The sequence below is a fragment of the Leptosomus discolor genome, chromosome 4 (genome assembly GCF_034619465.1).
Source record: "Leptosomus discolor isolate bLepDis1 chromosome 4, bLepDis1.hap2, whole genome shotgun sequence".
Classification (NCBI taxonomy): Eukaryota; Metazoa; Chordata; class Aves; order Leptosomiformes; family Leptosomidae; genus Leptosomus; species Leptosomus discolor.
In genome coordinates this window covers 39,162,208-39,180,847 of record NC_141394.1, presented here as the reverse complement: position 1 = coordinate 39,180,847, position 18,640 = coordinate 39,162,208, and the positions used below count along the sequence as shown (strand labels likewise).

At 36.3% G+C, this 18,640-nt stretch overlaps 1 protein-coding gene across 1 annotated transcript in view; it reads right to left on the bottom strand.

Annotated features, from left to right (window-relative positions):
- The window catches only part of SH3RF1 (SH3 domain containing ring finger 1), an 86,371-nt gene that overhangs the window by 28,163 nt on the left and 39,568 nt on the right, over positions 1-18,640 (bottom strand). Inside the window, exons 2-3 of the mRNA XM_009951831.2 lie at positions 4,814-5,089; positions 3,388-3,483 (exon numbers count right to left, since the gene is read on the bottom strand). Of these exons, the coding sequence (XP_009950133.2) occupies positions 3,388-3,483; positions 4,814-5,089 (372 nt within the window). The remainder of the gene's footprint in view (positions 1-3,387; positions 3,484-4,813; positions 5,090-18,640) is intronic.

Genomic DNA, 18,640 nt, shown 5'->3' with positions numbered 1-18,640 from the left:
ACAATTCTACTCAGTGTGGCATATATTCACTTTTTGCATAAATTTTCTGTTTTAAGTTCTAGGCAGACAAAACAGGCAAAAAGTAGAGCAAAGTTTCCATAAGAGATTTTATCTTATTCTTCTGAGTTAGAGTTGTGAAAGAAGACTGTTTTTTTTTTTTCTAGGCACGTTAAATCAGATCACATCATCTAAGAGTGACAAAGTTCAGCCTAGTGAGTATAATGATAAAAAGATGATGCTAGAAATCCAGCCTAAAATCCAATCTAAAATGTATAGAGACAATAAAAAATAAATATGTTTGAAACACTCCTGTTTGGTACAGGAGGAGATGCTAATAAAAAAATCCCAACCCGACACGCTACATACAAAAAATCTTATGTTCTCATTGATTAAAATGTCATGTTAACTGATGGATGCAGTTGTATAAAATGACAGTGAACTTAAAATTCTATTACAGTGAACATTTTAGATCATTTGGAGGTTTTTTTTCCCCCCTACATTTCTATAAGATTGTTTATAAATAAAGCTAGAAGAGCTGGATTAATACAAAGGTGTTTCCCAGTTGTTGATGTTAACATAGGAAAACAAAAGCTGTCATTATTTTCTACTGACATTTTGATTGAAAAATTATTCCTTTTCCCTGATTTTTGTTTTTCTGTTCCGGGTGTTTATTATTTTCTAGTTGTTCTTATGAATGCTGAATAACTTGTAAAAATTTAAATACTTTTTAGATTTGGAGTGTGTTTAGTTAAGTGTCAAACCACATCAAAATGTCAACCTTGAGTTCTTTTTAAGAAATGTATATTGTACCCGGAACTATACGTAGGAAAAATGTAATAATATCCATTTAGTTCTGATTAATCTTTCTTTTTGGAACAGAGACAAACATCAGTGTTATGAACTTAATCATACATTTTCTAGACTCACTGCATCTTACTTTGTCAATGTTCAAGAACCTGGCTGACCTGCCAGTAATGCAAGCACGTTGTAATTTCATCAGCCAAAACTCTTAGTAATTTAGATATGTTAATCAGATCTTACTCTAGCAAAACTAGAGGGTTGGTTTGGTTTTAGCACTTCTTGGAAAATACAGTTCAATTTTTTTGCAATGTCTGCATTATTCCTTTTTCATTTGCAGACAGAAGTGATCATTTCACAGTGCTACGTGTCTACAGATAAAGCCATAATGCTTTGTGAGTCAAGTTAACAAACTATACTTCTAATGGAATCACTATTAAAATTTCTCTCAAAATGTTTCCAGTCTTAGTTTCTATTACATTTGTGGTGGTAATAAGTTAACATGATATAAAAGAATAGAGTAGACTAGCAAACATTGAATCATAAAATGTTTCTCCAGGTAAAATGTTGTCCTCAAATAGAATCAGAGTTTTCCATGGACTTCAATATATCTAAAATTTTTTTCCTGTGACCTCACTGTACAAGAGGTGTCGCAAGTATCACACCTACACTACAGAGTAAACATCACAGACAACACTCATTTTAAAGTTAACGACTTCAGAAAATCTTCAGTAAATACAGCTACTAATTCACATTTTTAAAAAAAAAAAAGAAAAAAGGAAGTGGACCAACATACACAAAGCAAAGATATGACTGTCATTATGACAAAAATAGGCAATGATTACAGGATTGGGAAATATAACTCAATATACCATATAAAAAATACCACAAAAATATGAATTACTTCTCATCTTTGCTGCGTTTAATAATAACATAGGTAATAATGGTTTGATATACTTGTTTCTATCAACTGTATGTATATTTTCCAGAACTATAGTTACCTAATCTCAGAAAACAGCTATTTCAAAATTCAAATTGACAGTTTTCTACATATCTCACTGCTCTTCACCACAAGTGTTTCTGTTTAGTATATACTGAAAAAAACCACCAATCTGATCTGAAGTATCTCTTTGGCTATAATTTATCATTCTAGACTTCCCATATCATTTTAGTGGGGATTTGCGAGTGCATACACAAGTGCTTGTACCTGTTCCAGACGGATTAATTGAAGATACATTTGCTTAGTTGATGGAATTTATCTGAAAACATCAACAGTGAAATAGATTTTGTGAATCGTATTATTTTTACATGATTTTTTTTCCAAGCGTGTATCTCCATTTTGCATACTTGCATAGAGATGGAAATAGAGCTGTTAGCGAAGGCAGTCCTGGGAAAGGGCTTTTTCTAACTTGGCTAAGTTAAGTGGTTTAGTTTCAAAAAGCACCACTAAAAGCTTTACTGGCTGAACTGAAGGGGCAGTTAATTGCAAGGAGCTAGGAATGAACAGCCAGGGGCAAGACCTTCTTAAATTGGCTTTTTAAAACTTCTTAAACTGAAGCCAGAATTGCACTGGTTGAAACCCTTCTGGTTTTGTTGGTTTTTCAGCTATGTGAGATTTTCTAACCCTAGATATATAGATCCTTACATCAACCTATAAAAACGAATATACGTATTTCCCTTTAAAAAAGAATAAATTCTATGTTGATTGAACACAGTCTTTTTTTAAAAAAAAAAAAAGTTCCCATCTCATCAGGGCATTCAGAAATTGAATTAATAAAACCTGACTTGATTCTTAGTATGTTTACACATTTCTTCTGTGACCTGAGGTATGTACTGCCTTATTTATTTAAATAAAATCTGTTCAGTGCAAGAAGTGTATCTTACCAAGTATCCACAGCATACCGATCAGAAAAAGACAAACACTATTTCAAACCTCTGTATCTTTCTGTAATGTAAATGTTAATAATCATTGTTGCAACTGCACGTACTGTTCTTAATCACAGAAGATACAGCTCTCAACTCGTAAACCTTAGAAGGCTGGGGAAGCTTCCTCAATGGCTACCTCTCACTGTAAATTGTCATATCACATATGAGAAATGCAGGAAGACACAGAAGACTTTACACAGGGGTCTGTTGGACGTAAAAGTCAAAGCTTTCCTGCTTAACAACAGCCTATATTCTTTGACTTTCTAGTTGTGATAATTTGGTTTTGAGAGGCAGGTATTAGGGACAGTGCAAAGCTTCCCGTTTCTCTGACTTGCTGATTGCTTTCATTTTGTGGTTAAATGTGGTTTGTGATTGACTGCATGGCTCCAGTATTAACAAGAAAATACAGCGACTGCCTCCAAGCACTCTCATTCCAATTCCATTCAATGAAAGCGGGCATCAAATAGCTGAGTGAAAATCAGTGGTTCAACTGCTGAGGTCATTAACTTACCCAAACTAAGCACACAGATCTTGGATTATTTTAGGTCTAAGACTATTTATATCACAGGTTATTTCAGAATCACTGCCAGCCCGATTATCTGTCCTTTTAGAAAACAAAATACACAGTGGGCACAACCTTACTGAGGGCCCAACTTTACTCACCTCAACATATGAAATTGGAAATATTCCTATCTTGTCAGCCAGCATTCCTTCTGCCCAGTTTTCATCCACGCGGCGAATTACAGTCAGAACATCATCCTGTGTGAACATGCAGTGATTATGTCTCCCAGCTCTAATTAAAATTCTAATTTAACTTCCCCCCATAATACATGGCTAATAAGAGATGGTGGTACTGGATGAGAACCGCACAAAAGGCACTCCATAACAGGAACACGCAGCTTTTGGGGTTGAAGTCAGTTCTAGCTGTTCCTTTTCCTGTCTTGTCAGATAAATTCAGCTAACTGTCCACATCTAATCTCAACCATCTGACTTCGTCCTTAGTACCACACTTCCTGTCGTGTTCAGTACATGGCATTCTAAGTCCTCGGCATTAATCAACAGAACCACAATTTTTTTATCTTCTCAACAGACTCTTTACCTAATCTTCCCTAGATGTTGCTTCTCTACTTAAGTAATCACCACTTGGTAAGCGATACTATTTCTTTCACATCTACATGGAGCATTCAGATTAGATCTGGTTCTGAGAATGTCACATTAAAAAAGGGTTTACATGCCCACTAAACATTGCTCTCACTTAAGATATGTAATTGTTTCATATGCAAGTTAAAATATTTGGAAACATAGGTGCTTACTCAAATGAGATTGCAGATCTTAAAAAACACAACAGTCTGGCAACAAGTTAATCAAAATATGCAAGCTGACGCCATTCATCCTCAACAGTATTGCTGTTCTGTAACAACCATTGTCTGTCCACATGTTAGTATCTTTCCTTTTTAGAATTTCAGCCATCCTTTTCATTTTTAATAGGCAAGGGTAGAAAAGTGATTTTCTCACATTTGATCTTGCAGCCTTTTTGTGCAATTTGATAAACTGAAGAAAAAGGAACAGCTCTGATTCCTGTTAAAACTCTGTATCATTAGGTGCCTTGCAAGATAGAAAATTAATTACAATAGAAACAATATAAGAAGAAATTGCCAAAAGGCAATTAGTAGTATTATAGAATGGCAAAGTTTAGTAGTAGTTTGTGTCTACTATCTAGGTCCTAAAAATGTCACTTACTAAATGGACAGCTGAAAATAGTACCAACTTCAGAAATTTAAAATGAGTGTTTTTTTAGAAGACAGAACTCTTAATTCATAACATAGGTTATTTCTAATAAATTAAGAATATTACTACTGCAATTATGAAAAATTGCATTCTCAAAAATAAAACCTCAGAGAAATTATATGTAATTTAGAAAGGAAGGTAAAACTAATCAACATAGGAGAAATACCTGCAGAATTACTTGGCCTTCTCTTATTTGTGCAGTTCCATTAAAAAAAAAAAAAAGACAAGACTGCAGAACAGTCTTATTTCTTATCCAAGTGAATGAAATTTTTAATAGAAAATAATTTTATTCTGTTTTTACCTTTGCAAATGGTAAACAGTCTTTATCTGCTTCCTTGTCTTTTACTTCAAAGTCATAAAGTGCTTTGCACTGAGGCGGAGGCTGAGGTAAAGGTTTAATAATCTGAACAAAATTGGTAGGAAAAAAGCCATGGATGCCATTGACTTCTCCATGATACCAATTTTCATCCACCTGTCGACGCAAAATGATGATGTCTCCTTTACTGAATTTAAGATCTCCAGGTTCTTTTCCCTCATAGTTATACAATGCTTTGGCACATGGTAACTGAGGTACACCCTAAAGAAGAAGAAAAAAAAAATAAATCACTAGAATTAGACGAGTATTACTAAACAGAATTTATATTACATTCTTTGGGGAACTATGAATGAAACCGTGTAAAATTGAAAAGTGAAATTATACACAATAAAATTATTTTATTGCAATGATTCTATCCAAACGTGTAAGAAGAGCTTCAGTTCTATACAGTCTTAACACTCCCCCCTAAATTTCATGATGATTTTCGGTAATGCTACAACATTGCTAGACACAGGAGAGGCAAAAAACCGTAATACTTTAACCATTGTGTACTAATTCACTAAGCTTAAACGTTAAAAAAACCCAAACAAACTGGAAATCATCCTGACCACTTGAGAGATCTGACAGAAAAACGCTGCAAGAAAATACAACACTAGAATAACAAATTTGCTATAAGACCTTCAAGGCGTGTTTTCTGCCTGACTTTCTTATTATTTTCCTCACCTTATTTATTTCACAGGCACAGAACGCGAAGGATGAGGACTTAAGGGAGCTGTTTTCCAGCTTGAAAAACAAATCTCACTTTATTAAAGGTGAGATATTTAATCCTAGAACATTTTTTATTTAATTATGTATTCAAAAACATGGCTAAGAAGAATTGCTGGAAGAAATCTGCTGAATGTGTGTATGCTTGGGTTTTCTTCACTCGATTCCTCTGCAGTATCTGAAAACTGCAGGTCACTGGTGCTGCTCTGGAATACGTACCAGAAGGATTACCATGTAACACTGTGTCATTCTCCCCTATACACACCGCAAGTAGTATTTTTTAATTGCTCTGTCTGGCCTCCACATTTTGCCAGAGTGAGCCACAAAACTCTGCAACTCTAGTATCAGGGCTAGTGCCTTGAAAACTCTTTTCTCTCCAACTTTAAAAACCTAGAGAGGAGCTCACCCCCTTAATAATGCAAACAGCAGTAACCCATATTACTAAGACAGTCTTTCAATAGCAAAGACAGTCTTTATAGCCAACTAGAGCAAAGTATTTCACATCTTTAATGCTACCCCTTTCAAATTTTCAAATTTTAATGAAAATCACTGTGGGCCATATCATTCGTCACATGTACCCCATAGTATGTCTCTCCTCTCAAGTCTTCTACCAGCTCAGATTGTATACTGGAGTTGCAGTTGCCATATCTCAAGAGGTACACGCACAATGCCACAGGAATTACCACTTTTTTTCTATACCAAACAGTCAAAGGAAAACCATATGTACATACATAAGTACAGATGAGTATGATTTACATATGAATACAGAAAAATCACAATTCATTCTATTGCATCCGTGATGGGTACTAAAACTATTATATTATCAGTATCCATGCAATTGTTCACAAAACCCAGTGATCTTTAGATTGAAGTAAACAATGTTTTTCTTCACGATCACACTTAACTGCATCAGTGCAGAATGTAAACACCACTGCATAAACCTGGATAGGGAAAAAGACTGAGACATCAACTAGAGAATTTGTGGGGCCCAACTGATTGTGGGCCACAATCGAAGAATTAAAAATATTACACGCATTGTATTTTTTAGTCCGATGCGCTCTCTGCAGAATAAACAGACAGAAGGAAGTAAGCAGTCAGTGGAGATGTAGTAACGACAAGTGCAGAGAGAGAACTGTGGGGGAGAGGGCAGGTTGGAAGCAAAAAGAAACACACCTCTACAGAAGAGAGGAAACTGCTTGCTTGTCTATTTCCATCCCAATAACAAACCAACCAAAAAAATGACAGCCCTTCTGTGACTAGGAGCCAAAGAATTACTTGGTAGAAAAAGGGCCCTGAGGAATTATGGCTACTACAAGACATACTCATCTTTCTTGCACTGGAGGGAATAGCTGGAGCTCTCCCAGGAATCACCCTGTTGTCCCAGGAGAAAGCTTTCTATGTCCCCACACTGAGGAATAACTTTAAGATTAGCTATGTGTATAAAATGCAGTTGGGAAAAAAAAACCTTTTTAAAAACAAACCCAAAACAAACCAGGAGTGCCAGTGCAGCAGATCACGTCAAAGTGATCAGGCTCATCAGTTAGTCATCATTTAATTGTTAAACTTGATATTACGTTTATGCAGTTTATCACAAAGCCTCCCATGAACAAACCTTCACTCAAACATCCAAACATCTGTTTATATTTTATAGGAAGTTCCTTTCCTAGTGTATAAGTTGAGTTTCTGCAAAACTTGTTTCCCACATTAAATAAAAATGGTTCCAGTCTGTAATTTTCAACAGAACAAAGTTCAACAAAATACACGCTCAGTTCTCAGTCAGACTGCCAGGGCTTAAAGAGAAACGGTTAAACGACTCAGAAGAGAAGTAAGGCAAACGCCTTTTCCTTCTGTCCCAGGGGGAGGATGAAGTGAGAAGGAGCGGGTGCAATGGGGAGCTCCGTTCTCAGGGGTATGGTATCAAGGGCCCTCGAGTACCATCTTCACATTCCTCCTCCTCCAAGCAACCTGGAGCCGCAGCTCATGGGCAGCGCCATCGCAGTTAGCAGCCTTGGGCGCCTTTGGCCCCCCCTTCTGCCCCTCCAGCTGCTCAACAGGAGAGAAGGCAATGAGGACATGCCAAGCCAGAGTTTACATTTCACTCCGTGTCTCTCACTTGGCTAAACATGAAAGGAAGGCTTTGGAAGAAAAACTTTGCAGCCTACCCTTAGAGGTTTATAGCTGCCATTTACCCTGCCAGTTCTTCGAGAAAGCAAAAAAAACCCCCACACTGACAAAAACCATTTTACAAAATTAAAATATAAAGCTCAGAAAGACTCCACACAAAGTAGGTTTCTTAGAATTATTTCCTCAGTCCTTATGCAATTTCCTTATGCAAAAATATTTGAACTGCTACTGCTGATACACAAACTGTTTAAATTCATTTTTAGCTAAGGCATGGATGTATATACATTTCACATGCCCGATTCCTTTAAAGAAAATAAAATGAATAATATATGATGACATCAAAATGAAGAGAATAGGAAAAAATTCATATGCATTCACATATATGAGGCTCAGGTCCCTCAGATTTCTTCTCCCAAGTCAGGTATTTTGTCTTAGAAACCTACAGAATTCACTTACAATTTTCCTCTTTGGATTTATACTTTGTCTTCAGTGACCTTATTTCAAACTTCACTCTGATTTTTTTATCGGACAATATACAACTGTATGTATTTTTCATGAACTCAAGCCAAGAGAATCTTATGCCTGCACAGAAACAGGAGATCTGATTTCCTTTGAAAAAGGAGTTTCTGTGGCAGAAGCCCAAATGTTAATGTGCTTACACTGGCATAAAACAGTGTATATTCATTGTATAACTTACTGCACTTGGAGAACCACCATAAGCTAAAGTAGCAAAAATAGTAAATCCTCTCCCAAGGAAATGAATGGAACAGATACTGGTTCATCTGCATCTCTGTTTCCTTCCAAGCCCCCCCCCCCCCCCCCCCCCCATCTGCCATGCTGTGGCTGTCAGTTTTCCAAGCAAGCAAGGCATTCCCTGTTCTCCAGCTGTGAGACCAGGATGTGGACTGGGCTTCCTGTGAACCAGCTGAATTTACCCAAAATATCTATGCGATTTTCACCTGTTTGAGGTTCTCAGACACCAAGTGTCTTCAAGAGGCCAGGAAGTCTTTTCACATTAGTACTGCTTATGTTAGTAGTAAGACAGACAAAGACGATTTCTGAAACAGTCTACCTGCACAATCAAAGCGCTATCAGCCTCCAAAAAAGCTGGTCTGCTTGGACATCTCAGCAGCAGTTTTTATGGCCAGCTTTCCTAAATAACTTCTGCTTTTCTTTACAGAAACGCTAAAAACTGGAAGTTACTACCACTTCGATCCATGTTATAAGAGGATCTTTAATAATCATTAGTTATTTGCAATTTTCTTACAAGACTGAAAACTTCATTTTTCTTCATCTATTTTTTAATTTTCTTTCCATACAGTTCCTAAATCAAACCAACAGTCACATTAATAACCAGGACAAGATGAGAAATTATTACGAAAAACCTTCAATTATACAGCAATTCTAAGTACAGTAAGTCTAGTTCTACAGAAGTGCTTTTATTAGTCTAACTTCTTTTTCCTCAGAGAACCAGTATTGTAAGACATACTTGGTTGCCAGCAAAAATTGACTTTGCATAAGGAAAGGAGCTTGTTCATACGCTGCCGCCAAGTTGTTTGCAAGGCAGATTTGGGTCAAGTGAGCTCTTTATGTGTACGTTCCCCAGTAGGTGCAGATATACCCAAGATTTTCTCTTCAGACTCCTAGTCATCAAAACCTTTTGAATGACAATGTCACTTCTTTTAATCTTCTAGTCCATTCTCTTTCATACTGTTGCCTTCTTTACTCAAATCTTTAAAATGCATCATTTTTATTACTATTTTAATGTGTACTTTTGCTTTCTTGCCTTCACCAATCTGTCCAGTCCTACATGCAAGAATATCCCATTTTGCACCTATAGTTTTTTCATGTCTCTTTCATCTTGCTGGCTCTAATACCTGTTCTCAACTCTTAATTTAAAGCCATCTGATCTGTCTAGTTCCATTTTCTTTGTTTCAGCCTCTTTTGTTCTTTCTGTACCTGCATTTAAATTTTCACATATTTTAAGAAACAGAGCTTATGAAAATACTTCACAGAAGACCACCTTAAACCGCTTATATTAAAATACGTTTCCTTCATTAGGATTTCCTTCCAAAGGAAGGAAACATGCTCCCTATGTTAAGCTATAGGTATACTGCTTTCACCTGAACTAATTAAACACTCAGTTTTGCAGAACATACCAACCTAGAGGCGATAACATTTGAAACTAATGTTTCAAATTCTTTTCTTTTTGAGTTATAGAACCCACTTCTTTTTGAGTTCTAGAACACAAAGTGGCTCCACAATCCAAGGAGCATGTTAAAAGTTGGCTCTCTGCATTTATTTTTCTCATCTAAGGAACAATACAAACAAGGTCAGATTTGCCTAAACAAAGTCTAACTCAAGCATTATTAACCTGTATCTGACACTAAATTGTTAGTGGAATCAATTTTACATACTTCTACCATCAGAACTATCTTCGAAGACTGCAGAGGTCATCAGTGCAAATGAAATTATTCCTAGTTAAAGCACCTCTGAGGTTCCTGCTATCTAAATGATAAAAACTTACGTTACTTTTACATCAGGAAGCTGTATCAAGTTGCTGTAATAATGGTGAAAACAAACCTTTGGTATCATCTGATATGAATTACTACTGATCTACTGAATACAGTGAAACAGTATTTTTCATATGACAGTTCACTAGATTAAGGAAGTGAGCAATGTTAATGTTGGTAACTGTATTCATTCCGACTAGTTTCTAATGATATAGTTGTACTAAATCACATTTTTCTCAGCAAGTGTAAAATAAATAACCAAATATTTCACTTAAAATAGTAAAAATTTTGTAGTTCTTTTGAAATGACATGTTCAAATATGGTTAACTGCAGTTTGGTACAGTTCAACAAAAGCAGAAGTTGTGCATCGAGAGGAAACTAGCTAGCCAGGCTACCCTGATTAAAGAGACCACATTTGAAAGCCATCTCTATGTACCTTAACCATGATCTATGAAACAATAATCACTTGGAAGAGAGATTACTTTAGGAAAAAAATAGGATGCAAGATAAAAAACACAATCAAGCCAACATATTTGTTATACTTTGGGAAAAGCTGAACAAGTGCAGTCAATAAAAATTTTAGGTTTTTGATAAATGAAGAAATGGGATATTTTTACGGTTATTTAATTTGTCCATCAAATTAAAATTTACTCAGTAGACCTGCAAAGCTTCTCTGCTACTAGCTAACTATTACAGAGTATGTTAAATTTTCTCTAATGCTTATACATGATAACTAACACCAGTACTAGCTCTAGATGTAATAGCATATGACAAATCAGAATACATATTAATAAAATTTCCAGGTTTCAGCCATCTAACACAGGTTAAAATGCCAAGCACTTCTAGAGCCCTTTGTCTGACTCTTTTGAGACTTTATCAGTTAACTTTGCTCTTGGTAACCTGCAGAAGAACTTCACCGCACAGGCTCAGGGAAACGCTATATTTTGTAATAGAAGGGTAGCTCCTCCCATGTAAACAATTTTTATGTGCTCTTTTGAGGTAAAGTACCAAGGACCTACTTAAAGTAGCCAGTTTATAAAAGTCCTTTTTGCTTCCTCGGTTTTAACAGCTTTTTGAAGAAAACATTTTGGCATTTTTTCTTGTCTGATGTCAAGAAATAAATGTAAGATTGATTAATATAAGTAGGAGCAACTCTCTCCCACAAAGTTGTTTTGAAATTAAAAGCTGGAATACAGGAGAACGAAAGGAATTTTAAAAAGTTGCCTTAAGGCCTAAGCAATCAGACTAATAATATGGAAGGGTAGAAAGGGACATTTGTAAAACTTTTGAACGGCACTTAGCCCAGTCCCTTTCCGTGAAATACTTGGGTTTTTGAAAACTTTTTTTTTCAAATGAATAAATGAGTGGCTTCAGAATGCCACCTTCTTTCCTTTGCCTATCCTAAACACAAAGTTCCCAGCTACTTTTCAAAGGTTTGTTAAGTAAAGAAAATTTTGAACACTTTCTGCTAAACTAAGCTCTCAAAATAACCAAATGAGTAAGTAAAAAATAGGGAAAAGTGGAGAGGATAAAATAATTCTATCCCATACACTGCATGTCCCCAAATATTTTAACTGTATGTACTTGACAGGTTAAAGATTGCTTTTTTCCACAGGAAAAAAAGAAGCGTGAGGCAACTGCCCTGCACAGCAAAAACCGAGAAGGTAACTTTCAAGACGCAGAAGAGAATTTGGGTCTGTATTCCCATTGATTTTGAAAAGGAAAGCCAATGCACATGAAACAATTTAATTCTGAGTCTTTAAAAACCTTTTGGTTAATTGTTCACTAGAAAAACATTTTGCTTTGAAATACACAGATCCTTGTAAGAACCTGAACAAAACTTTAAAGTGTGCACTATGTAGAGCTAAGACACTTATATAAAGTAGTTCTTTCCAAAAGCAACAATTTGCTTTAAAGATCTGCTCTTACAAGCTGTTACACCATCCTCACTGATCAGTCTGAAAATGCTGCTGCCCCCATTGGTTTTCTCTTGGTATGTTACAACTCACTGGCGTTCAACGACTCCATCAAACTGTTTCTTTCTCTTGTCCCAGTGCCATTGTACTGCAGCGTGGATCTCAATCTCTTTAAGCACGTCAAGTTGATATGCAGCATAAGTTCATTCCATTCCACTTAAACTCTTCTACCAGTGTATTTTTCATTGCACTGTTCCATGTAATATCACCTATGGCTTCTAAGACCAGAATACTGCATACTCAAAGAAAAAGACAGGCAGACACCCCTCTTGGCAAGCATACATCTAGCGGAGCAGTATAATTGTGAGACTTACTAGTTCTACTCCAAACTGCTACTAACTACTGTATATCCCTGAGAAAGTCTCAGTGCAGGGTAGGATGTTAAAACGTATCTAGTGTTCCCCAGTCATATCCAATTTCTCAACATTAAAAACCCTATGAACATTTAGTTACAAAGGTAGTTACAACACTAAGTGCTTTGGAATGTTTTGCTGTTTCCACTTTCTCTACATACTCCTATAAAAGAAACTTACCTTACAGGTATTACATTTATCTTTTTAAAGAACACTTTAGAAAATGGAAAATAGATGCAGTACATTACTGATTCACTGCTGCACTTTTATTTTTCTAGCCAGCTTAAAAAAAGACATATATTTATGATCATAAGGCAAAGACTTTTTTTTTTTTTTTTTTTGGGGGGGGGGGCAGGGGGGAGAAAAGTGAATTAGAAAATAAGCAAACAAAAAAAAAATCACATAGGATAAAGTATATGAAGGTCAAAAGCTTGTCAAAGACATGGTAAAAAACTTAGAAATAGTATGTCTCAAGTAGTTTTCTAAGCTCTGAAGCTCAGAATACAGAACTATTCGACCATTCAAAATACCCAATTGCTAGTTAAATAGTATTTCTGTGCTTAGCAAGAAGCCTCATTTTGCCCAGTCACCCAGTAAATGCCTTTCATAACTATTCTCCCCATCCAAAATCTTTATGGGAAGTGTGACAATTTTCCTGTGCAAATACAGATTCTTAAATATGACTCGCTTTTTTTGCTTGTTTGTTATATGAATATAAAATCACAAACCAGTAACTACAGAAGAGGCAAAAAACCCCTCTGAAAACTACCAAAATACAGACCACATCTGAGTGTAAAATTCTTTCCCTAAATTCATTCTTACCTGGCTACTGTGTAGCCTTCCCTTTTCACGCTTCATTTTACTTTCCACATAAACTGGAAATTACATGTCTTTGGCATCTTTTTGCTGCTGCCTAAATTCATACTTATCCTTCCAATACAGTTATCTGGAATTTACTCTCCTTGTCAAAAGCCATACACACAATTGTTTAAACAGCCAAATAATTAATTCCCAAGCAACCTGTGAGCCATTCTGAGCTCCAAGTCCAGATTAAATAAAAATTTTCACATAAACTCAGAATACTCTTCTTCCCATTGTCTTAATGGGAGGCAGCTAGAGATGCCACAGACCTTCATATACCCTTCCACAAACAAATAAAGCATCAATAGCTGCAACTGTTATCATTCAAAATCTGCCCTACTAATCGAACCACCATCTAACCTTGCAGCAACTTTTATCTATCACCAGAAAAAAAAATCCACAGAACATTCACAAAACAACATCTTGCTGTAAGTTATATAGTCATTATGGCTGACATACTGTACATGAAAGCTGGTGAGAATTTCTGTGGCAGACGTAGTAGTTAACAAAGATATAGGGAAACACTCAACAGCAATCTTGGAGAAAGGAAACATCTTGCAATGCTAAGAAATATCTCTCCTTTTGTTTAACACAATTTCTTCTTTTTTTTTTTCCCCACACATTAACACAAAACCTCACTGCATTAGAAAGAAATAAAAGGGAGTCTAAATAACCCCATAAGGTATTGTTAACACCTAGAAAAAATTCCATTATTAACATGGTACTACTAGGTTGTGCTATGCTGGAGTAGTGGTAAGAAACAAATAGACCACCAGTCTTAACATGGCTAATCAGAAACATATCTTTTCTTTCATTTTTGCATTAAACATAAGCCAGCAATATTGGAAAAGTGACCACATTTTAAATTCTCTCACAAATCTGCACTTTGTAACACCACTTTACAAAACACATTCTGTTTGCTCACCTTAAAAAAAAAAAAAAAAAAAAAAAAAAAAAGCTAATCTACTTAGTGCAGAAGATTGGAACATTTGGTTTATCAAAGAAGCACTGGAACACAGGAGGCCCCATCCCTACTTCAGGGACCTGATATTTTAACACAAGTATCAAAAGCTTCATATGGTTTATCAACAATGGAAAAATTTAAGAGTAATGCTCTGTATTGTTCTAAAGGTTTTTACACTTTGAAAAAAGAATGTAAACAAGCCTTCCTCACTGTGATGTGAAAATGAATGTTTACTTGTTGCACCAAGAAAAGTAGAGGGAGTTCCAGGTGAGAAGACAGATCGAAAAAAATTCAAAAGAATAAATGAGAAATGAGATTGCCAAGAGCAAACTCTTACCGTGCTTTGAAGGTGAGGAGTTTGAACATGATACAGAAGCAGCAAAGCCAGCAAATGAATCTGAACAAGGGAGTGACTTGGTAAGATTAGTCTCGGTGAGATCAGCATTGAGAAACATTCCTTTAATCTCTCAAATACTTTGCTGCCAAAAATTGAGCAATGGGAAAATACAGTTGCAAATGAAGAGGTTGCTGCATTTTTTTGATGAAAACCTATCAAGGTTGACAGGTATGACTTTTTATTTGAGCATGCTTTGCTTTCCAATATGATCAAGGGTTAATGTATTCCCCGCCAAAACAGTGCAAGCTCTAAAATTAAAATGACCTTGTCAACAATATTTTTAAAAGAGAGTAACCACACACAGCTCTCCTATATCTGAATTTGATTTTAAAAATCTAAGATGGCATCCAACATTCCACTATCTGCTGATAAAATGGTTTTAGGTTTATTTTCTGTCACTTCCGCTATTTTGTAAATCTTCAAGTGCTTGTCCAACCTTCTGGCTGAACACAACATCACTGTCACGCATCCTTCTCAGGTATTCCCTGCAAACTCTCATTGCCAGGATCTGGAAGGACTTTCACAAAGTTTGACTTGGGACCGGTACTGTGTCCTCCTCCTCCTGAAATCCCCTCACTCCCTTGAAATTCTTTTGGGATCAATTTAATTCCTTTAATATTCTACTTCAAACAGCCCCTGGCCTACTGTTGGAAAGAAAAGGTGCTAATTTTAACTGTCACTGTAGAATATGCAAATACATGTCCGCTGCACGCACAAAGTAAATTACAAACTCCATTTGCTATTTATTTTTACTTATCCTTTAAATTTTTCATGCCTCAAAGCTTCCTGGAATATATTTTTTTCTTCCCTAAAACATTTTTATGGTATTCTACTTGAAGCAGCTGGTTCGGCCTTTTGAAAAGGCAACTAATCCTAGCTGAAATTATGCAATTTTTTGCAAGATAAATGTTCCTGTATGCTCTTTTCTATAACAAAAGAGGTGAGTGAGCCAGAAGAATGCCACGTTAACATTTCTCTCTTGTGCCAGTGACACTCAGTGACAAGCTGGAGTTTGCACCTCCCAATTACTCCAGCCAGACTGTAGACAACCAGCCTGCCACAAATGAGCCTTCTGCTCAGTGTAGTACTGCTAGAACAGGCTTGAACCCATAATGACTACGGAGTACTATGCTTCACACTTCATATTGCTCAAATGAACAGATTTTAGCCTGGAAGTATTAGTGTCAAAATCAAAACCAATCCGCATGTCTTTAGCGGGTCTGAGTTGGTACGTAGACATTTCCTAGCCATACCCTGCATCACGACGCTCCCCTCTACTGTCACTGTACCTCTACAAGCCCATCCTGTCAGCCTCCTCAACCTCCTTTCTGCATCCCATACCTGCATTCTCAGTGTTTCTAAATTCCTCCAGCATCATTCATCCTCACTTCCACCTTCGCTACACTTCCCTTCTGCAAGGGAACACAGCGAGAAGCCCTCTACTCAGCCAGCCCGGCGTTCCTGCAAGCCTACCCCACCACCCCCAACCTCCGGCTATCCCTGACCCCAAAGATGAATTGGCTTTCCTTGGGCCCAACATTACTGTGCTCCTTAACCAACAAATAAATTTTCAGTAATATCTAACTACCTCTCTGTAAAGTAGTGCAGAAATCCATATTCCACCTGTTTATGTTAATTAGCCCCTTATTCCATTAGGAATTGCCCCTGGTTTTAAGTGGGAAGTAATAATTAAGCAAGGTGTCAAACTCAAGTTACTCCAGCAGATCTTGGCCAAGTTTTCTCCCAAGTCACACAGCTCTAGACTGTCCTTCACTGTACAGGAATGCTGAATTTTTACAAAAACTATCAGCTCAACACAGCAAAACTCTCATTATTGTAATTGCAGTCAGAGTCAGGGAGAGTTGCATAAGAAGTACATAAAGCAGAACTAGGTATTTCAGGATAGCCAGGAAAGGATTTTCCATTTTGCTCTCAAATACAGTTGCTTATCCAAGGTTTGTTTTGTTTTTAAGCATGACAGGTGAACAAGGGTTAGAAATGCTAGGCAATAAGAGGCTTACATTGAAAGGATAACCTCTTCACCTCTTAGTATTTTACCAGAGAAAAACTACCAGAACTTAGGTTCAGGGAGGTCTAGTCAGTCTGTGTTTGCTTACAGCAGTTCTGCTCCTCTAGTCCACTTGCACTGTTGACATTATAACATTAGCTGGTTACAACAAACCAAACAGATTTCACCATGCCACAGAAACTAGAAGCATTTAAACTACTTAAATGAATGGTCTTTCAGCAACTGCATTTGCATTCACTGCAGAAAGAGGAGGATATTTGAGAGTAACAAGTTGATTGTTACTATGGTGTTCTAACACAGATTAAATCTCTCTGTTTACAGATTATTTCATCAGGAAATCATTGTCATCTTTTTTTCTATTTGGTAGACACTGCCTCAAAATGGTAAGCTTTGAGTATACATGCAGAGAGCTGCTTCTTGAAAGTAGTCCTCTATTTCAGAATACACATCCTTTCTACTTCAAACAGTAATTTAATAGCAATTCTATCCTGTTGTCATATGTGTTTTCCTAAAAGCCCTTTGCCTAGCCAAATGTTATGAGAACTTGGTAGTCATTTCGTAAAACAACATCTGAAGTATCTCTTGAGACTTGTACCACAATTTACCGTCTCTGTATCTATCAAAAACAAGTTTATACAAGGGGTTTTTTTACTCTCAAGTATCTGGAAAAGTTAAGGAAGGTAATTTTTTCCATTTGTCTATGATACAAACACAAAAGAAACAATCCATTCTTTTATCCAGTTCAATGAAAATGACCATTTCTTTCCCCAACAAAGCGGGCTTATATATATTTTACACTATTAACTCTCAGATCTGCTCACAGTTTTCATTTACATGTTCATGCCATAAATAAAAATATAAACTTCTATACAACAACTTTAATCAAGTAGCTATTCTTGTACATATTTTTTTCATTTTGGAGCAGTCTTAAAGTATATGAACTGTACTACTTTCTGATGAAACTAAAATGGAAGATGTGCTCCAACAGTGATTTACTGTTTCAACACTTCCTGGAATCAGAGTGGAGACCACTCAAAGTATTACCTCTGAAAAAATACAGGCTGTGGCCACCAAGTTGTCAGCACCCACTGCTTTTCTTCTATGGATCCATTCCCACTGCAGATTACTTGACACAGCCCAAGTTTTCCCAACTTAAAGAAGTTTTAGTTTTCTGTTTGTAAAATGTGATACATGCCATGATCTTAATGTTTTCTTGGAAATAATTAAAACAGTTCTCACTCCAGCAAGGTTAATCCCACTAAAAGTTTATTCCATGACAGTTAATTCCATGATATCCAGACAGGTATTTTCCAAAACCTGCCTCCTAAGGAGAGTAAAACTGCTCAGATAAAATCAATAACAACAAGAAGGGATTAGATATCAGAAACTTTTCTGTAGGAGATAGTAAGCTTTTCCACGGGGCTGAAACCATGCACTTCTTGAGCAATTTAACTTCTAAAACTTTAAGAAGCCTATAAGCTCTTACTGCATAAGGACATCCTGCCTTTGAGACTCCATAGCAAGCAAATTAATAACCACCTACTTACGTTAACAGGGAATGCAGAGAATAATTATGTTCCACAAATAAATTTTCAAGAACAACTTACAAGAATTACAACTTTCTCATTTAGATAAAAAGTATTTTAATTACGTGGTTCAATCATAATGCATTATTATGGGAAAGCACTGCTTTGGAGCCAGGAGTTAAGAATCAGATAGGATAATGAAAGGCTGACGGCTCTTTAATTCTCTCTCTTAACTATTCATGTTACTAAACTGGTTGAGATATATTTGGAAAGCAGAATTCAGTCAGGCTGCTTCAGAGTTCTC